Raw genomic sequence first — 21,355 nt, 5'->3', positions numbered from 1 at the left:
CACAGCTAAAGCCGCTGCAAGTGATGCAGCAACAGCAGCTGCACCCACTGTCTCGCTGGATGAGGGTGATGGCGGGCGTGATGTCGATGGGCTAGAGGAGTTGTTGCTACGCAGTGATAGGTTTGAAAAGCGTCGGCCTAGGACGGATGCAGGTGGTGGTGGCTGCTTGAACAGTCCTCGGAAACTGCGTTTGCGGGGACGACTGGACGGTGGAGGCGATAAAATGATGGTAGGTTGCTGTTGCTGGTGCTGTTGCTGCTGGCCTTGCTGTTGGTTCTGCTGATGAAGGCTGCTATTGTCATCACTGCTGCTGGTGCTGGTGTCGTTGTCCTCGTCGTTGAGATGGATTGGATAGTTGTCATTGAGCAGAAGGGTCGTCATGAGAAGCTCTCTCTCTCTCTCTCTTGGTTGTTACTGCAGTGCTTTGAAAGAGAGGAAGCGGAAGGGAAGAGAAGAGGAAAAGAACAAGAAAAAGTGTAATAAAAGAGAGCAGGCTAGTGGTGTATTATTTTTATACATTGCATGCAGGGCCCCCAACTCTCTCTCTCTCGCTCTCTCTCTACAATAGTAAAGTACGCAATCCGCACACCCCCTCAAAAAAATAACGGGCTCTTTGTGATTGATCTGCCTATTCCATGCATAGACGTGCACATCGTCACCACCATCATCATCACCTTTGTCATCCTAGACACCACTGCCAGTAGTATACATATATATATATATATATACACGTTTATTCAAAGATCTCCTTGTACTTTTGTCCGTACTCCACAACCTTGTTCGCCAGCTCCAGATCTACACCGACCCAACATCATTTGCTGTTAATATCTTTTCCACGACAAGCGTTTTCTAAATAAGATCGCCCTGCCTGCCTGCTTCTAGTTTGCAGCTCACTCATTTTCGCTCCACGCACAACCACCCCCAAATAAGCAAAAAGCCCTCATTGCTCCTAACACCCTTCTCTCTCTCTCTCTCTCTCCCCCCCCTGAATGTTCCTACTTGCCAAATTCATCACCAAGGTTCGCTGACTTGAATTCCATGATACTAAAGTCTTTCTCAACGCGACCAATCACTTCAACGAAGCTTCCACTCCAGTTACTTTCCTACGTACACGTTTAGGTGGAGTTAAAGTATTGTATCACACATACACACACGTGTATTTTATATACACTTACCCCATTCAACTTGATCATGACGTGCCCATGATCAGGTGCTTCAATCACTGCTGTTTCGCCTGAAAACTATTTGACAATAATCAAGTTATTGGTTTCCTCCCATGGTGTGTCAAAAAGAGTGGGGTGATTGAAGGGGGGGACGTACAGTGACAATCTTGCCAATGATTCGGATAGTGCGTTCGACATAGTTTTCTCGTAAAGCAGAGTTGATGCGTGGTGTAGGTTTGTCCATTGTTATTGATGAATGTAAAGGCTTTGTTGGAATAGAGAACGAATGTTTTTATAACGTAGGGTATGCAAATTGGAAGAATAAAAAAAAAGAGGGCTGGAGAAAAGACGCGTAGTTTTTCCGCAGCGTGTGTTGCAAACGAACCGTGTATGGTAAGTTGTTGCGCGTCTGGAATTTTTTGAACGCGCATGCTCTAAATTTTGTTGGAACACAACTACAAGTCACTCTTGGGCTGCTTTAAACTTTTTCCTGCTTTTGAAAAAAAAAAGGTTTCTTTTTTTTTCTCGAACGAACAATGGCAGAACATCCAAACAAGGTTGCCTTTGAACAAGGCGTAGAATACATTCTCAAGTCATGGACTGCACTGAATTTGGCAGTAGAACAGGATTGGGGAGGTGTTGAATCGGCCGAGAAGCGAGACTGGTTGATTGGCGTGATTGTTGACTATTTTGGTTCAAGTAAGCCCTCCCTCCTCCTCCTCCTCCTCCTCCTCCTCCTTATGCACGGATGGGTCGTAGAATATATATTTACACATTTGGGTGCTAACAAGTAAAGTTTAGACGGCAAAAAATTGGACGTGGAAGACATTGAAACTATCTTGGATCAGATCATGACCGACGAGTTTCAAACCATCCTCGAGGATGACTCGTCCTACTTGGTAACAAATCATTGCCTTACCGTCTTTTTTTTTTTAAAAAACAAATTGCTAAAGGGAAATGTGTGTGTGTGTTTCTATTAATAGGTTGCTAAGCATCTTGTCGAGGTGTATCATCAATGTATCCGTGGCAACTTTACCGAAGTCGAACGATTAAAAGAGAAATACCAATCACGACAGCCGGCAACTGCTTCTCGGCAACAACAGAATAACGACGAGGATGACAATGACAGTAGTGGAGAAGAAGGACCAGACGATGGCGATGATGATGATGTGGTAAGAGAGCAATCTCCCTTTTTTTTTCTTTTCCTCTCCTTAAATATAGCTCCTTTGACACTTGTCAACTAGGATATGGATCAAGACGACAACGGACCACCTCGTCCATCAAAACCCGAACCCGAGATCGACGACGATGGATTCGAAACTGTATCATACAAGCGTAGATAACCAACAAAAGTACATAACATATACTCCAAAATTCCTTATTTCTTATATACATAATACACGTACATACATTACTTTTTCTTCTTTGTTAATTTCTGGATTTCCTTGGCGATGCTTTCAAGCTCAAGTTGATCGTCTTTGGCCAATGTGATGACTTCTTCTAGCTGCTTGGTGTCATTTTTACTACTACTACTACTACTACTACTAGCAGCATGCTTGCCACCCTTTTTGCTCTTCTTGGACGACGGCGGTGGTTGCTGTACTCCTGTCAATTGAGCTGTCAAATCGTCATGGTCCTGCTTTCTCTTTTTTGGCGTCGTCTTTTTATTTTTTTCTGCCTCCTCCTTTTGCTTTTTAGGTACTGGCTCCAATGCCGCGTCGTCGTCGTCAATCTCCGTTTGATCCTTGGGCGGTAATGGCTTTTCGCTAACATCCGACCATACTGCTCCCACTCCTTTTTCAATCACGCGTTGCACCTTCTTTTGATCCTTTTCTTTCAAAGCTGGGTATCCTCGAAACTGTTCGATCGGTAACTTTACAATTAACTCGGGTACTATACAATTTGCCAGTTTTCAGTTAATGATCTCTATAAAAAAACCCCCTTGAAATCGCAATGTTCCCCCAGATCGAATTTTTCATTTTTACCTTTCCAGCAACGGAAATGGTACCAACTATGCTTTGCAGACTTTTTCTTTTCTGATTTGCTTTTCCGAAAGATCTCGCCTGTCCGTAACGAATGGCGTGGAATAACCTTGCCACATTGTGTACAGTCGGCTTTATCCACCTTGGCGTATTCAATACAAAAAGTCGTTATGCCTCCTTCTTCGCTCATTTTTTTGCTGTTTATAAAGGATAGAAGAACCCAAGAGAAAAAGAGAATTTTTTTTCCCTTGCTGTCTCTATAATTTTACCTCAGGGACTTGCTGTTCTTGAAAACTCTCCCCCAACCTCCTTCCTTACCAAAAACTCTCACTACCCTGTATGAATATATACGACAATCGACTCCATTCATTTCACAACAATCACCGCAAATGGCCACACAAAGGGCGTCTTTCTGCAGAAACTGTATGACTTAACCCTCATTCGCTCCGTGGCTTTATAAAATTAATTGTCTCTTTCTTTTTTTAATTGGTCCTAATGGAATCAGCTTGCTAGAAGTGGATTTTACTTTTCGCCAGCACCTTCACGAGTAGACAGTGTTATCTGCTTTTTGTGTGATGCACGACTCGATCGATGGCGTAACGATGGCGATCCCTTGGAACGACACAGACGCATGGCACCGGATTGTCCATGGGTTATCCTATCTTTCCCGCACACCGAACACGCGCTCCCTATGCCGGAAAATCCAAAATCGACGCGACTCAGTTCGGCACGCGTACGCACGTTTAAAAAGAATACACAGTGGCCCCCGAAATCCATGGCGCGCAAGCAACTGCCTACAGCGAAAAAGGTATGTCAAATTTTGGTTTTGAAATGTATATTCCCTCTTACAAACGCCCTTGCTTGTTTTTTTTTTCTTTTTTACTAGCTCGCAGAATCTGGATTTTATTATGCGCCTATAAAGAAACACATTGACCGTGTGGCATGTGCTCATTGCTTAGCAACGGTTACCGGGATGGATCGAGCGACGGATTTATTGTATGTTATCCCGCCCCCTCTCCAGAAAACTATGATTTTGCAGAGACAGCAAGGCCTTGTATTAACTTTATTCATTTAGGGCACAACACGCGCCATCATGTGCATTTTTTGTAAATATGTGAATCTGTGAGGGAGGATGATCTAGAAGGCTTGAGAAGAATACAATGGCTAAACTCGGGTGTTTTGTAGAAAAATGGAGATAGTTCAATACACGGACCAGTAACACGACAACAACTACGAGCATCGAAAGCACAAACACCACCACCTACGGCTGCTGCTCCTACTGTTGCTCTTCCTACTTTTGCACAACCACCACCACCACCACGACCTCAACCTTCAGAATCCGTTGCCGAGTGTGAACCTACTGCACCCTCCAAAAAGCACTCAGCGTCGATTGATGATAGTATATGGGATATCGGTAAAGCGTATGCGCAACGCGATCGTGTCGTTTTCACGTATTCGAAAAAGGTTCAACCACAACAACAACAACAACAGCCGTCCATTTTACCAAAGCAACTCACAGAACCTGTTGCTCAACCTCCATCGTCGTCATCGTCGTCATCGTCATCGACCCCTGTTCCTGAAGAGCCAAATCATCGTGATCGACGACGGCAGAGTCAACCACAACAACAATATACGCAAATGCGACAATCTGATACATCAGCAAAGATAGCAGCAGTAGCAACAGCAGTAGCCATACCAGCTAAAAAAGCACTCAAGCGAAAGCTGGACAAGGGCAAAGGAAAAGCCATACCCAAACAACAGAAACAGCAGCAAGAAACAGCACCATCCACTACTGCCCAACCATCGCCATCACCCACTCAAACAGCTCCTCCAAATGTACAACAAACAGCAACTCCTAGCACAACAGCAGACGCTTCGCCCATACCACAACGATTCCAATCACCATCATCATTATCAGCAACCTCTTCAACACCTGTACGCTTCGATGGACTCAATGATGACAACGATCTTGAAGCATTGACACTCTCGCCCATCCGTCCGGTTGGCAACTATCGCAATCCACTACTACTACAAGGCATCCGAATGCAAAGTACTCCAAACACCCAAGTATCGCGTATCAAACAAAGCGGAATACTAAGTTTGAACGACGTTGATTTGGATGGTAGCAGTCATGGCCGTGCCGGTGCTGTGAACAGGAACGATCCGGACGACGACGACGACGATCCACGAAAGCGATTAAAGCCATTCTCACCACCCAGTTCACCTACGCGACGCGTCTATCCAAGCTATTCGAATCGTTCTTTGTGGATGCCGGAAGAAGGGTCCGGGGATGATGACGATGACGACGCTACTAATCATCGTCGTGGAAACAATGACACTAGTAGTACCAACAAGTCCTCTGATGACGTTATCAACAAAGATACAATGATGGAAAAACAAAAAGAGATGCAACAACAACAACAACAACAACAACAACAACAACAATACATGGAGGAGATCGAGCACGTCTACGAACCGCTTACGGAGGAACATCTCAACATGACAGTCGAAGAATATATCAACGTGTTGGTTCACAAAGAAATCGAAAAAATCCAAAGCAATGGTGATGCGTTGATTGAACAACTTGAATCGACTGTGGATGGGATACGACAAAAGCTTACTTGTACATCATCATCATCGTCCAACAAGGACAAGGGCTTATAGTATTAAGCCCATCATTTGCATATAACATCAAATACGAGCTCTTTTTTTTTTCTTTTAAGCATTTGTTTACATTCCCAAACCCCCCCCCCAAAAAAAAAAAATCATTAGCCTCCCGTCCGTATCGCATTCCCAGTTATATCCATTTCAATCTTTTGTGTGAATACACGAGTAATCTCATTTCCGCGCATAATAGCAGCAACATTGAGTATAAAGATATTTCAAATGTAAACAGACACTTGTTGTCTTGACTTTCATCCCACACGGTGTGTGTATCAGCCCTAGGAAACGGTCAGATATATGATAAAATAATTTGCCGTTACTTTTTTTTTAGAGTGTGTGCAGGTGCGTGTATGCAACCATAACTTTTGATAGCAGCATCATGCCATTGTTATTGCATCATGCAAATATTAAAAACCTATAGCATTTCAAAATGCACAGTCTGCTTCTTTTTCTTCTTTTTAAAGTGGGGGGGAGGGAGTATGTTGCATGTCAGTTCATAGAAGCTTCTTTTTGTCATACGGTATGCAGAACCAACTTCATACTGTATTTATGGGCTCAATGCATTTACTACATACATCAGGTACATAAATCTCACAATATACTACTACTACTACTACTACTACTACTACTATTACATTACGCGAAAGCATCATCTCTGTGACATTTCACCAAGACACGACCTGGTGGGGAACATTGATTCAAAATTTTTTAAAGTAACTTATAAGCAAAGTACAGTTTTGCAAAAATGGATATATTCATCTACTTGCAATTTTTAAACTCTATATATTTTATTTCCAAGTGATGTCAAGACAGCAGAGGCCTTTTATGATAAATCAGAAGCGACACTAAATACTTTTATGGGTGATGGAAAGGCAAAAGCACCTAGTAATGTAATTTACTCTATATTTTGCGCTTATCATGGTATATAATTATGTATGACACAACAACCCAGCCTTTTTCGATTGTTTTGATTCCACAGCATTTGACGTTTCGTTGTATATTTACCGAGATTGATTATTATGTATAACATGCATTACTCGGCTTATGCAAAATGCAGCATACGTCTTAAAATAAATCATTTACTAACTTGTTGGATGTAAAGAATGTTACATACAGGATATCACAGGCATGACAACGCATGTTTGTGTATCATTGGCAAAAAATAAACCGAATATTACTGTATACATACGCACAGCAACAACAACACAACAACAACAATGCATGCATCGCAGGTAGGTTGCAGTGATAGGTAAACGAGAGTCACGGGACCGACAATTCGTAAATATGTACACGGCCCATCTGCTGTGATAACTAAGAAACGTTCATCTTAGTATCACTCATCGTTCCATCCAATCCATAGACCCATTTGTATTGATTTGCTTTCGACGTATCCAATTCCTATGACTGTCCCAGCCCTCTCTATTTTTTTTTTTTTCATCGTCAACAAAGTTTAAATGTGTTTTGATAGCATTCGTGATGATAAACAACGATGCAAAAGGCAATATGCGGTTTCAGATGCACCGGACCTAAACTGTGTATATACCCTAAAATGCAGCGTTCTACACTTTGAGCCGGTCATCCATTCTTGCGGTTGATTTCGGTTAGGTAGATATTACTCCATCGTTAAATCAGCTTGAGAATAAGCTCCTTCGTAGAAGCAATGCAAATAGCGGTGTTCTATTTAACGCATGTACAAGGCCTTAACAGACGGGTTCGATCCTATGAGATGATGGAAATGGTCAATATGTGAAATAGCCAAAACAACAACAGACTGACTTTTGAAATTATATAGAACACACACACAGAGAGAGAGAGAGAGAAGGGGGCTATCTGTAACTTGCTATAATAGAGGGTCCCTCGGTTCTCCAGTGCCTACGTACCTTAAACCTAGTAAACGAAAAACGACATACTATCTCGAGAGAACAGGCGCCACCCGGGGGTTCAAATTTGTGGTTAAAAGTTGCTGCTTAGCCGTACGGATCGTAAATGATACTACGAGATGAACTCCAAGTTAAATGGTTCTATAACACCAATCCATCCCCCTTGGCAGCAGACAAGAAATACCCTAAATGTGTACAGTTACAGTATATCACCTTAATATATTGGCGCCAATACTGTACCACGAGGATATATTTTTAGCTACCGCCACAGGCTCCACAACTTGGCACCTAAGAGCGGCATGTCATAAAAGTATGATGACCCCACAGTAGCTGCCGTCAAGTAAACTCACTGCTATGAAACACAAAAAAAAAAGACAGAGATATATGTCTTTTTTACTTTCTTTCGCCCCCAGATTTTCATGATGTTAAGCTAGTAAGAAAATGTATCTCTCATTTTGTGCATGGTATACATTTAGTGCAGTTTATAATGCTTCTTCTGCGACGTGACAGTCAAGTCGCCCTATTGACTTTTTTTTGAGCGTAATAGAACATACACGGTTAATATGTACTTTACCTGTTTTTTCGTACTGTATCTCAACAGCGAACGACGCTACTTTTATTTAATAACACGCACAGCATCGGCACCACTGAATAAAACAACTTGGTGCTGTTTCCATCTACGTCATGGTAGAATAGCGAACTTATCGTACAGAGAGAGTGGATTCTTATTTAGAGGATTTTAAGGAGTGGCGATCGGATTGTGGATGTAAAGCAAGTTAAAAGAGACTACATAACCAGAAATGTCTTCATATCAAGAAGTGGTGTTTTTTGGTTACTCTTGCTTTTCTAAATGTGAGCAAAATAAAAAACGTTTGGGTCTGGCGGTGTCTCGTGTGTGTGTGTGTGTGTGTTCGTTGCTTACACACCGTCTCTTCATACATAGTAGTCGTAGTAGTAAAGAGCAGTGCCATATAACATGATTGATTAATCAATCCTTGGGCCTGACTCTAATTTAAAGAGGCTCATGTCAATAGGGTCGTTTTATTGTATTGTGTACAGTCATTTCAGAAAGTAAAAGTCACTGAAAGGCGTGTTCACGTGTTATGAAGCCAACATGTCGCTCCTGTATACAGTTTATTTTACAGAGATTCTGAATGAACATGCAATTTCTCTACAAAGATGGGCGAGGACAGGTTGTTGATGAGAACCGGAATTGAGCTTATGGACCTTGCTGTTGACGAGGAGTTATTTGCTATTGATACATCAAGTTCTCGTACTCAATTCCTCACGAATAAACCTCCTGAAAGATATTTGTATTCCTGTAACGCACCCTGTTGCGAATGAGAGGAACGATGCTATTGATATGGAGTTATGCAATAAGCGACGCTATATAGTCTACTCTGATGAGGATAAGACTAGATGTTTTCGTTTATTTTTCAGCAAATGCGTGAATGCTTCCGCTGCTGTGAGACAATTATCCGAGCAGCGCAGAGATGGGCCAAGCGTTATTATGAAGACCCTGAAAGCATCATCTTTGAGAAGAAAAAAAATCAGGTTGCAATGATATTCTTGGGGAACAGCATAAGCAATATAATTTTGAATTACATTGATGAGAATCCTTCAACTGTTGCAAGTCTCTACATCATAATGATTAGTAAATCAGAGGACATCAGGGATTATTCTTAGTCGCTTACCGTCACAGCCATCATAGCCCTTATAGGACTCATTTGAGTCTGTTATAGGGATACACTACATGAGAAGCTTTTCAGCTATCGTGGCGAGTGCAGAGTGAAACAAAAAAAGAGGGAATTGCACCCACTTACGATAATCCCAGACTGTGATTTATCTTATCTGTGACATATCGTATGATAATGTCTCGTTAGGTGGAGCAGCTTCCAAAAAAAAAAAGAGCCAAGACGATAAATTTATTTTCTTTTCCTTTCTCTTGTAAGTCTTGGCCAAGGAAGCGTCGGACAGATGTCGTGCCATAGTAACTTCTCTTGAGGCACTTTGTAAAACATTGGGCGGAATGAAGAAACAAATCACTTTGAAATCACTTGGATACAAGCTATCGCAAGCCTCACTAATTCTAGTTCATGAGCGATTCTTTTTTTTCCAGGAACTTGATTCGCTTCACCTTGCTCTTGACAACCGACCCGAACTGCTCAATTGGATTTAGTTCTGGAGAATATGGAAAAAGATATACCTATCGAAATCCTCGAGAATTGATATACTTTCCTCTATCAGCTGAGAGCTATGGATGGATAGGGACATTATCCATGACAAGATAATGTCGGGATACTTGTCCATTTCATCAAGCGTCGCCTTCAAAAATGCCCTGTCACCGTGCCTATGCTATAACTATCAATTGTATTTTTCAGGACACTTTCGTTTTTGTCCTTTCATATCAAAAAGGAAAATTTAAGGTTTTTATTATTATTACACAAGAAACCTCGGTAGAATACGTTTTCCATGTGCATCTATGAGACGCATTAAAAAGAGTATATCAACAACAAAAAAGGGACAGTAGGGAACTTTGACTATGAAAGTATGGGACAACAACAACAACAACAACAACAACACAAGAGAGAGGATCCAAAAATCTCGCAATTTAAGCCTGAAGTTAAAGAAGTCTAAATTTTGGCTGAGAAGGAGGAGAGGAGGTCAGCAGGGAGCTGCAACAAGTGCCGATACCAAGTTTCAGGAATACTAAAACAAGCACAGTAAGTGTGGTGGCTTGCTATCATTTACAAAACCCATGCATTTCCCTTTTGGGGTGCAGATGATTGTATGATGCATGATGTGGTCAGCCTCAGACACGTGAGGAAGGGTGAACGGGTATTGAAAGAGAGAGAGACTTCTTTCTCCTTTGACGGTTTTGCTTGCCACAAACCCAACGGAGTGTCATCCAGAAAAATAAAAATAAAAAATTCGGTTCCGCCTGTCCTTTGGGTTAATTGCAGGGCGTGCTTTGCTGTCTTTTTATCTTTTCTCTTCTTTTCTTCTTTTTCATTCATTTCCCCCTCACTCACTCACTCACTGAACGTGTCAAAGAAGCCATTACTCACGAGACGAGAGAAAGCAATGGGCGTGTCAATACAACAACGATTACGCCATTGGCTAACCATACGCAATATCAGCCACGTATTCCTCTTTGCCCTCACCCTGACGAATGGCATCATCATCCAGTCGCCCCCGTGGTACGTGCGCTTGGCACTTGGCATCGTCTTGGCTGGCTCCACCATGGTGCCTTATCTCAAACACTTTAGTGTCCCGGCCATGCCTGTCTTTGGGTACCTCATCCTCTTCTATGCCGTGCAATTCATCCCCACCGACTGGCGACCGCAGCACATCTTTGTCAACATCCTGCCAACCCTTGAACGGATCCTCTACGGCGCCAATTTATCCGAACTCATCTCAAGCCATCAACACCCAGCACTTGACATTATCGCATGGCTGCCTTACGGCATTGTTCACTATTCGCTGCCTTTTCTCTTTGCCTTGATTCTGTTTGTCTTTGGCCCGCCTGGCTGCTTGGATGTGTTTGCGTTGACGTTCGGTTGGATGAACGTATTCGCTGTGCTTACTCAGATATGCTTTCCCAATGCCGCGCCTTGTAAGTTGTTGTAGGGTTGTTCTGGGGATTGTGGAGTCATCCACCAAAAAAGACATCCGTGTACGCTGTGTATAATGCCCTTCTTTTTCGAAGAGTAAACTACATACTGACACAAGCGTAAATGGATCGTTCTTCTTAGGGTACGAAATGACCTACGGCTCAGCTCCAGCAGACTACTCGATTCATGGCGAAGCAGGTGGATTGGCCCGAATTGACAAGATCCTTGGACTCGAACTCTATGGCTCCTCGTTTGGCCACTCGCCCTTGGTCTTTGGCGCCTTTCCCTCGCTTCACTCGGCCGATGCCACGCTGACGATGTTGTTTCTCTTTTACCTCAAACGCAAACTCTGGCCATTGTGTCTCCTCCACGTTGTCTGGATGTGGTGGGCCACCATGTACTTGACACACCACTACCTGATTGATTTGGTCGGCGGCTCCATGTTTGCACTCTGCGCCTTCTTTGTTTCCCGCCCATTTCTCCCGCCCCTGGATCCGAATTGCCGTACTCGACTCGCTTACCTCGGTTTCACGAAAATCAGCCTTGGTGCTTTTGTACGCAGTATTGAGCGCGACCGTCCTCGCCGCCGCCGCCATGCCGATAAAGAAGCCAGCGGTCGTGATGGTGATGAAGAAGCTCTCTTGATGAAACAAGAAGACGACGATGCAGACATGCTCAATGATGGGTATGACGACGTGGTGACAGCCGTGGTGGTGGAAGACGGATATCCTTTGCAGAGTCGGCCAGTGTCGCTCGTTTCCTCGGCTATTTCAACTTCTTCGTCCTCAGCCAGCCTGAATTCGCCGAGGTCAACTTCTCTTGAGCTTGTTTCTCCGACAAAATAAGGCGGAGCTATCATCATCCTTTTACTTTTCGCACGTACACACATATATTCCCACTCAATCAATCACTCAATCACTCATGTTTCTTGCTTGTCTCTTATCATTGTAACACTACCATTATTACTACTACTACTTCTACTACTACTATTGTAATCTCTAATATCTTCTAACTCCTCCCTTTTCGCTTTATCATACACGTAGTTCTCCATTTGCATATCTTGTATACTTGTTAATAACACTTGCCCTGCATATCAGCTTCCTCCGCCATATCATCAATAAACCACGTAATAGTTATGTCTGCCAATCTCGATGGCTTGCATGAAAATCAATAGAGAAAATCCGTCCTGATGGGATCACTTTCTTATAACGATGAACGAAAAAAAAAAAAAAATAGATGAAACTCTCCCCCACCCCGGGGCTTCCCAACTCCGGAAATAACAACTGGCCGCCTTGACCCAAATGCTGTTGTCAATGGTTTCAATGTGGTAAAGTTCGACGAGTATGGTAACGCGCCGTCTCTTTTCGCATGGTTGCATTAAAAGCCATCACAGACAACGTCATAATTATGGTACCGCTGCATAACTCATATGATTTTTGACCGGACTTTTTTTTCAGTCAGACAGACTGCTGTCAACCGACGTCTAAGTTAAAGAAAGAGATTCCTCCCGGGGATGTTTATCACCAATGTGCGCATAGTACATAGTACATGAATGCATACATAGCAGCCACGTTGAGCACAGTAGCAGTAAACCCTTCTTTATGTTCTATTTTCGTCTTGCCCACAATAGGCCGGTTATTGTAGCACAACCCTTGGAATTTAGAATAGGGTTTGCTTGGAGGTCAGAGCTGCTCTTATTAAGGTTGTGTTGTTTATCTCTCGCCCTGATCTTGTGTGGAACTACAGTGAAATGGTTTGCACTATATAGTCTTTTATAACAAAGGGTTTTTGCATAATAAATACATTCAGGAGCAAGTAAGAGCATCATTCTACTCTTGTGGTTTTCTCGGCTCTGGGAGTTGGAACTCACTCACCATGATCATCACGATAGATCATGAATGGATCGGAATCATGCAGACCATAAAAAGGGGGGTAACCTTTTGAGATGACCTTGCTACTCATAAGCATCATTGTACCATCCAAGAGAAAGAAGAAGAAGGGGGGGGGAGAACAAGCTTTCCATTCCTCACACACGGCAATAATGAACAGATCCAGGCCAAACAAGGAATAAATCAGTTCGCATTACATTATAAGCCAAAATAGTTCAACTTTTTTGGAACTCAGGCAAGGGTTGTCATTGGGCAAACCGATGCAATGCCTTTTTCCAAACCCTCTCGGCGCAAAAAAAAAAAAAAGGCCAAGACGTGGGTGTTCTCTTTTTTTTCTGCATCTTTAACCCCACTTGTTTTCTCTTTGATTCAACCCATCAACTAATGTACGACTTTAAAAAAAAAAGCTACAATTTCATCTTTTACAACATGGCATGCTGAGCAACGTTTAATTTCCGCGCTCATTTTAGGTCTTCTCCATACGACCCATACATTCCCAACTCGCAAGGCGGCGCAGGTGGTGGTGGTGGTGGAGGTGGTGAAGCAGCACCGCCCAAGACGCAACGTGTTCAAGCTCAAGTGGACGAGGTTGTCAATATCATGCAAGATAATATTGACAAGGTGATGCAACGTGGTGAACGACTGGACGACTTGCGTGGCAAAACAGGTAAAGAAAAAGAAGAGAGAATACGTGCATCGTATCTAGTGGTTTTTTTCCATGAAAACTAAACACGTCCCACATTATTACAACAACAACAACAACAACAAAACACTTTGTAGAGGATTTGCAAGCAACATCGTCTCATTTCCGACGAGGAGCAAACCAAGTTCGCAAGAGAATGTGGTGGAAGGACTTGAAGTGGAAGATCATTATTGCAGTGACCATCCTTGTGATTCTGGGTATCATTATCGGTAAGCTTATATATACACACGGGTACTTTTGTACCAAATGCCTATTGTCTGACTTTTTTTTCCTGTTCATTTGGCCGTAACAATAAGGTTCTATCGTCGGCACTCAGGTAAGAAGAGGTTGGAAGGGTTTCAGCTTAGTGGGGGGGGGGGAGAGGAGGGATGATAACTAACCCGATGCATATGATGCTAGACCAACAATGGCGGAGGAAACCAGCAACCAAGCGAACCCGAACCCCAAGCTTCTCCTCAGTAAAAAAAAAAAAAGAGAGCCAACCGACCCAAAACCGAGAAAAAAGTCATCTTGTTAAAAAAAAAAAAAAAAGAGAACCTCCTTGCTTTTTCTTCTTGCGTGATCTGTACATTTTCCCTATTTCCGCGAAAGCTTCCCTCTCTTTACCTTGCTCATATAACTCTGCTGTATGGAAACAAACCCTTGACCTCTTCTTACTTGTCTTACTTGCTTATACTTATACATACTCACATTTCTTATTTATTTCTTCTTCTTTCTTCTTACGCTGACACATATTAAATACATCCTTTGTCCTATTGTCTGTACATGTCTTGCCTTGAACCTTTTGATGATCCACATGGTTCATGTCGTATAACGTGACCTTCGTTGTGATAATGTGCCTGGAACAGACGGTGTTTGTGGTCTGAGAAAACTTTCTGATCACATGAGACTGACTGACTACACACAAAGAGGAGGATGCAAGGTCGGATCACATTTCGCTAACTATGCATATGTATGACGCAGCAGTTTATACATGTATTTTACCTACCGCATAGAAAGTGGCGTCTGCTGCTTTCAATGAGCTACAAAATAAACAGATCGCAGAGCTTATCGTTTTGAGTTGGATACATGGTGTCTATGGAAACAAATAAAGTGTTACCATGGAAATCTTTTAACCCTGTACGACGCTATGTATACGTGTGAATTTAGTCTTGACGCATTCTCCATAATAAAAGCACTGGTATTCTGGCCCACCTTACTTTTGACTTAACTCATTTTATATATGCTGCCCCCCCCCATCTGAACTGGGGAAGCCCTTTCTTGATCAACCTGATTGACGAACAGCCTCCCTCTCTTTGGCACTCTGGATGAATTGACAGCAGCTGCTTTCACTGAGCTTGAATTTGCCAAAGCTGGACTTTTTCATGCTCGATTGGATCATTTGATGGATGGTTGCGATTATTACAACAAACTGTGTGTGTGTGTATTTCTGCAGTTCACGTCAATCGAACGCGCAGCTTTGCATGGTCAAAAGTGGGTCAACGGGCAAACTTTGCAAGTAGCGAAAACGACTACTATTCCCGGTGCCATTTCATCACATGGAGTTGTGGATATTTGTGTAAGACCCAAAGGCATCATCAATCCCTTTCAAAATAAATAAAAGCTGAAAGGCAGCATTGGGCCGATGGGAACTCGTAACAAAAACAGTCGTGGCACAGCCACTGGACACTACTTTACTTTCAATGCTGACACGCTGGACGTGATGGATGACTACGAAGAATTCAAAGGCCATTATTTAGTGATGGACAATGCGTCAATCCATAATCATGACGGATATATTCGTAAATACAATGAACTTTGTGGTCACAAGTGTCTGTTTATCAACCTCCCAGCTTACTCTCCGGAGCTCAACCCCAATTGAACAGGTTTGGTCTGTTTGTACAGGATTTTAAAAAGCCAAGTTGAAAAGATAAACAACAACTCCTGGAAGAAGAAACATTGATACCACGAATTCAAGATGCTTGTTAGACACATTCTTCTTATTAGTGACTCGCAGGGCTTCTGCAGCTGCTCTTCTTCCAGGTGGAAAGCTACCACTGCGTATGCAAGTGTGTGTGCAAGTGCGTGCAAGTGTGTGTGCCACGACACCAAAGAAAGTAGCCCTCTTTTTCCTTTCATGGGTTCTTCCACTAATTCTCAAACTCGCTCAAAAGCACCGTAATAAATAATGCAAAAAGAACAAGAGATCGTCACTACACCTGACGACATTGATGCTCAAGAAAAAACAACTCAAATCATCTATTCCAATGTTTTCCGCAGTGGCGGATCCCAGCTTCGGTCCCAAGCGTCTTCTTTGGCTTAAGCAGCCGCATTGAACCACTTGAAAAACTGACGAATTTTTATCAGCCGTACCTATTCTTATAATTGTGGAGCACAACCTGTCCGCGAAGGCCCGGCGAAGGCCCTTGAGTACTTGTAGAAGTATATTTCGAAACTGTTGACGAGATTCGATCCTTCTTAGCCATCGGTCTCAAGTTCAAAAACGACGTACTTATCATGTCAATAGCATGCTTCCAACATTTACCCCTTTCAAAATTCCATCCCTTACCCTAATAATCTATATAATCTAAAAAAAACATCCTCACCCCCCCCCCTCTCTAGTCCAAAAGATGTTCACATTGATCATGTATTTCAACCAATCTGTGTAAGTTTTTTTCTATAATTCACTTGCAAGCCAGTAGAATTAATCTGTGCAATAGGGTGTTTCACGCTCCGACCGAAGTCGTCGCTAACTGCGCATAGAACGCCATAAAAAACCTGCTTTTTCGTTTCACTTCACTAATTGTTGCCGTTACAATGTCATCCAGATATATTTGTGAATTTTGCGACACGCACTTCGAAACGTCTTGGCAATTAGCAAACCACAGGAGAAATGGGCATTCTCCAACAGTCGAAGTGAATTACAGCAATGATCAAGGTTTGTCTTTTTCTTTGTGCATATGAAAAGCATCATTCATTCGTTCACACTTTGACTTAGGGGAAACCATTGCGATGGTACTGGAACGCGACACAGCTACCGGCGAGTTCGTTTGCACTATTTACAAAAAATCTATGACAACCGGCTCTACTGTACGATCGCACTTTAAAAGACATCGTGGCAACTACTCAGCAACAGCAAATAGTAAGAGCGACTCGATAGGGTGTTAATCCCTATCTGTAAATCAAAAAAGGTTTTATTAATTAAATGTATATCATTGTTTAAACATATGTAGGAAAAAATAAAAAATTAGATTATAATTTTTTTATTTTTGAAACACTTAAGGTATTTCTTTTTTATTTTTTTTTTAATTCTTTAAACAGTTTAAGTTTTGTATTAATCTGTTTAAACCCTTTATGTTGTAATATCCCTTTATGTTTGATTTAATACTTATAGTGGCGGAACAGTAGTGAGCAAGTCCCTTCTCTAGCCGAGGAATACCTGGATGAAGGCTAGCTTGACAGTGAAATCCTTAACTAAAATTAATTGTTATGGATTGATACTCATAATCGATATTACATGTCATAACTGTAATCCACATTACACGTCATAACTGCTTTCTTCTACATATTTATGGTGCATTTCATCTGTAATCGCCAATAATTTCTTCCAAATTTGAGATCTATCTACTTTACCCTAAGTCATTATATTTCAAATCTATACTTTAATAAACACTTTTAGGCATGTAAAGAATAGTTATTGAAGTTTAGAAGTTGCAAAAAAAGTTTTAAAAAAAAGTTGATAGCTGTCAAAGATGGTTGGTCAAAGGCAATTTTCAGATATTTAGCAGGGAAGAATGCGATTTGAAATATGTTGCACAAGCGCGTCAGGGTTTTTACGGTCCCGTGTGAATAGCTATCAGCCAATCATGTTCGAGATTTGCTTTCCCTCACTCTCTATACTGTTTTACCATGGCTCCCCAAAGTAAGCACCAAAAGGCTGCTAAGAAAAAGCAATGTAATGATAATGGTCGTATTATCGTCACTGGAACCACATTGAACGAGGCAATTCAAACAACAATAGAAGAGGAGACAATCCCTTATGATTGGGAGATTGTTTAGGCATATTTGTAGGATATACCCAGAAAAGAAGCACTGGGATTAGTTAAAAGTTTTCTTCAAGAGAGTATACTTCACATCACAGAATTGCCATTCACTATTAACACATTACATATATTACCGAATAAAGAATCTGAATTTTAAAGTTGAAAATTGAAACAAAATGAAGTTTTGGCGATTACAGACGAAATGCACCATATTAAACTCGCGAGGCAATGCCGATGAATCTAGTGAATCAGATGATGATGAAAATATCGATGTGAGAATTCTCACCGAACCGATCACAATGCCAGTCCCTGAAGCATCTACAGCGCCCAAACGAACTTACGAGGAAGCACTACTCTGTGCATCTCGCCTTGTATCTGCGAAACCAGAAACTCGAAATAAGGCACTATGGATTCTGAATGAAATGCAGCTTCAACCATTTGCCTTAGTTGATTCCAATAATGTTAAACTTGCTGCAATAACACATAAAGACAATTTGATGCAAATGATCAAACCTGATTGTGATAATCAAATGCAGATCGAGCACGTCCACCAAGAAAAACGACAAAAGTAGACTGAAAATGCTAACACATCATCGTCAACCGTGGGACAAACACACCTTACGTCCATTATACACTACGGTCCATACAAGCATCATCTGATAAAACACTCGTACGCTGAAATGTCTCCAGAAATCGCCAATATGCTCAACACAGACTGGACTGTGTTGAGTTTCAATCCATAACAATTAATATTACTATAAACAGTAAATTAATTTTAGTTATGTCTTTCACTGTCAAGCTAGCCTTCGTCCAAGTATTCCTTGGCTAGAGAAGGGACTTGCTCATTACCATTCCGCTATTATAAGATTTGAATTAATCATAAAAGAATATTTTGTTTTTAATGGTTTAAACATGTTTATACAAAACCTAAATATATTATATGAATTAAAAAACAAATTAAAAAAAATATCTTAAATGTTTCAAAAATTAAAAAAATTATAATCTAATTTTTTATTTTTTCCTATATATTTTTCAACAATTATATATATTTAATTAATAAAACCTTTTTTAAATTACTGTTAAGGATTAATACCCGTTTCCACATTTCCGGTTCGTTTGTGTGCAAATACTAGCTTGTACGATTGCAATCAATAACATGACCGAGGCAATAATTATCAACTGTGGGGAAGTTTACAGCTGAACTCGAATGGTAGACGTCCATCGAGAAAATTTCTCTACCAAAAAGGGATCACCACCTTCAACCACGTTACCCCTAGACAATACCAAGTACCCAAATGTGTAGATCACGACAAAAATAGACAGTGATGGCAAGAAGCTTATCATCGGCACTAAATCATAGAATCTGCTGGTGACATCGTCACTGCGAATCGATACCGTCAAGCCTCCAAGTGTCGGCAGCACGCATATCCACTTCAATCTCGATCACAACTAAGCAAAGACAGCTGCAATTTTTCTCAACGTTGCATCGATCAAAAAAGCGAATTTATTGGTAGAAAGCACATCCACGTGTATGATATCGCAGTACGATGTACTTCATCAATTGCGACAAATCAGAACGTGCTTTTAATTTCCTTCTACATATACACTCTATCGTTCATCAAGCTTACTCACTGATGACCATCGATCCCGACCATATACAATCTTCACACTGGCTGAACAAGATACAGGTGACCAAGATTCGGGTGCCAAGGTTGCCTCTCAGCTAAATTACTATTAACTATGTGTAAAATTATAATAGATAAAATAATAATTAATAAAACACTATATTTAGTGTATGAATTTAATTTGATTACAAAGTTTAAATAAAATAGTTTCCCAAATTTTACAACATTCTTTGAGTAAATAGATCATATTATTATATTTTATAAAATGTAAGATATGTAATCGTTGAGGATTCTAATCTTTTTAATTAGTTTCCTGCTGATAATTCGAATTTATTAATTGTAACCAATAAGGTATAGCAAATTTTAAGAATTTCCCAGCATATAGTCTTATTTTCATCTCTATAATCTTCTGACTTTACTCTTAAAGATTAATTAAGAGATGCCACTTGACTTAATGGTTGTAACAGACCATAATATCCTACTTTATTAGGACCTAGTCGTCTTTGCATAGATCCCATAGCTTTTCGTTCTACAATAGTAATAAAAGCTACAGACATTAATAATAGTACAATAACAATAAGTACCTCAATAAATGATAATAACATGAGTTAATAATTATATATATATAATCTTAATATTTCTTTAAAATTCTTCAAAAAAACTCATTAAGATTTAATAAGAATATAAAAAAAATATTGATTATTAAATTTATTGTCATCAAGCCATTAGACTTAGTAAATTAATTTAATTAATTATTTAGACTAGAGCTTAAGCCCTGTTCTAGGTTTAGAAGATAAACTCTGTTCCCAGAACTTAATTATCTAAAAAATTATAATATTAATTAGTAATTTTTAATTAATTACTTAATTAAGATACTCGTTTAGTAGGATTTAATAATAAAATAATTGGTCCTACCGTAGCTAATAATAGAATCATACTTGCAATAATTACAAATAGTGCATGAGAAGTGTATAATACTTGACCTAGACTATTAATTTGATCTAAAGATACAAATAAATTATCCCAAATTAAATGATTTACAAATAATGTTTCTAATTTATCTGATTTAAATGATAATAAATTAATTGAATCAAAAATTGCAGGTAAATCAAATTTTGAAATATTTGGATTAGTTAAACTTAAACCACTTACAAATAGAGTACCTAATACAAAAGCTAATAGGTAAGGATTAGAAGAATTTTCTATTGAATCTTGTAACTCTACTAATTTAATATTAAGCATCATTACTACGAAAAGGAATAAAATCGCGATTGCTCTAATATAAACAATTAAATATGCAAACTTCTCTCCTAAGGATTCTTTCTATACGAAGAATCTTTAATTAATCCTTTTGTAATTAATTTTATAATAATTTCTTTAGTTAATGGTTTAATATAATAATAATGATTTAAATATACTTTACTTATATCTACAATTTTATAAAATGCATTTCTATTAATATTCATATAATCTAAACATGAACCTATAGATAAAAATGGAGTTCTATTAATTAAGTTATAATTAATATTATATACCATACTTTTCTACTTTTTGATTTATCAGCAAGTAATGGTGCTTTGTTTATATTAGCCCGGGGAGGGAATTACCTTAGCCTAGGCTAGGGTCAGTGATGCAGCCCCTGGCCCGGGCTAAAACTATATATATAGAAGTTTGTACTTTAGGATATAAAGTAGATAAATATGATTTAATTAATAGAGTTAAAACATTCAATGTAGATAATTTTTCTAATGATACATTTGTACCATTATTTGAAAAATATGTAATTATATTAAGTAATAATTTGTTTAAAGTA

At 40.1% G+C, this 21,355-nt stretch overlaps 9 protein-coding genes across 9 annotated transcripts; 6 read left to right on the top strand and 3 right to left on the bottom strand.

Moving 5' to 3' along the window:
- Positions 1-995: 995 nt before the first annotated feature.
- On the bottom strand, positions 996-1,407 carry BDB00DRAFT_874208 (replication factor A protein 3; the record flags this gene model as incomplete). The annotated part of the gene is made up of 3 exons (XM_053127198.1): positions 996-1,103; positions 1,176-1,241; positions 1,321-1,407. 3 exons carry the CDS (start codon positions 1,405-1,407, stop codon positions 996-998), a joined length of 261 nt encoding a protein of 86 aa, XP_052977735.1.
- Positions 1,408-1,699: 292 nt separating this feature from the next.
- BDB00DRAFT_766870 (Pre-rRNA-processing protein TSR2-domain-containing protein) lies at positions 1,700-2,506 on the top strand (the record flags this gene model as incomplete). Its single annotated transcript, XM_053119624.1, has 4 exons — positions 1,700-1,862; positions 1,965-2,062; positions 2,147-2,291; positions 2,421-2,506. 4 exons carry the CDS (start codon positions 1,700-1,702, stop codon positions 2,504-2,506), a joined length of 492 nt encoding a protein of 163 aa, XP_052977734.1.
- On the bottom strand, positions 2,253-3,380 carry BDB00DRAFT_832326 (uncharacterized protein). The gene is made up of 2 exons (XM_053124201.1): positions 3,149-3,380; positions 2,253-3,056 (listed from the first exon to the last, which is right to left on the bottom strand). The coding sequence occupies exons 1-2, from the start codon at positions 3,333-3,335 to the stop codon at positions 2,575-2,577; spliced, it is 669 nt and encodes a 222-aa protein (XP_052977733.1). The 5' UTR covers positions 3,336-3,380; the 3' UTR covers positions 2,253-2,574.
- Positions 3,381-3,398: 18 nt separating this feature from the next.
- BDB00DRAFT_483346 (uncharacterized protein) lies at positions 3,399-4,523 on the top strand. Its single transcript, XM_053117554.1, has 4 exons — positions 3,399-3,568; positions 3,651-3,953; positions 4,032-4,141; positions 4,221-4,523. The coding sequence occupies exons 1-4, from the start codon at positions 3,485-3,487 to the stop codon at positions 4,261-4,263; spliced, it is 540 nt and encodes a 179-aa protein (XP_052977732.1). The 5' UTR covers positions 3,399-3,484; the 3' UTR covers positions 4,264-4,523.
- Positions 4,524-5,567: 1,044 nt separating this feature from the next.
- On the top strand, positions 5,568-6,083 carry BDB00DRAFT_832321 (uncharacterized protein). The gene has a single exon (XM_053124200.1). The coding sequence runs from the start codon at positions 5,594-5,596 to the stop codon at positions 5,807-5,809; it is 216 nt and encodes a 71-aa protein (XP_052977731.1). The 5' UTR covers positions 5,568-5,593; the 3' UTR covers positions 5,810-6,083.
- A 4,509-nt stretch (positions 6,084-10,592) lies between these two features.
- Positions 10,593-12,482, top strand: BDB00DRAFT_832309 (uncharacterized protein). Its single transcript, XM_053124199.1, has 2 exons — positions 10,593-11,305; positions 11,445-12,482. The coding sequence occupies exons 1-2, from the start codon at positions 10,774-10,776 to the stop codon at positions 12,146-12,148; spliced, it is 1,236 nt and encodes a 411-aa protein (XP_052977730.1). The 5' UTR covers positions 10,593-10,773; the 3' UTR covers positions 12,149-12,482.
- A 999-nt stretch (positions 12,483-13,481) lies between these two features.
- On the top strand, positions 13,482-14,657 carry BDB00DRAFT_832304 (synaptobrevin-domain-containing protein). The gene is made up of 5 exons (XM_053124198.1): positions 13,482-13,578; positions 13,663-13,859; positions 13,973-14,104; positions 14,192-14,211; positions 14,295-14,657. Coding segments are annotated over exons 1-5 (414 nt in total). The 5' UTR covers positions 13,482-13,576; the 3' UTR covers positions 14,358-14,657.
- A 3,436-nt stretch (positions 14,658-18,093) lies between these two features.
- Positions 18,094-18,489, top strand: BDB00DRAFT_874203 (uncharacterized protein; the record flags this gene model as incomplete). The annotated part of the gene is made up of 1 exon (XM_053127197.1): positions 18,094-18,489. One exon carries the CDS (start codon positions 18,094-18,096, stop codon positions 18,487-18,489), a length of 396 nt encoding a protein of 131 aa, XP_052977728.1.
- Positions 18,490-20,409: 1,920 nt separating this feature from the next.
- Positions 20,410-20,841, bottom strand: BDB00DRAFT_766931 (uncharacterized protein; the record flags this gene model as incomplete). The annotated part of the gene is made up of 1 exon (XM_053119630.1): positions 20,410-20,841. A coding segment is annotated over one exon (432 nt), but the record flags the coding sequence as incomplete, so codon positions are not given.
- Between the last annotated feature and the right edge of the window lie 514 nt (positions 20,842-21,355).

This window comes from Zychaea mexicana (genome assembly GCF_025766255.1).
Source record: "Zychaea mexicana strain RSA 1403 chromosome Unknown BDB00scaffold_57, whole genome shotgun sequence".
In the NCBI taxonomy this organism is placed as follows: domain Eukaryota; kingdom Fungi; phylum Mucoromycota; class Mucoromycetes; order Mucorales; family Lichtheimiaceae; genus Zychaea; species Zychaea mexicana.
This window is presented reverse-complemented; position numbering and strand designations above follow the sequence as displayed.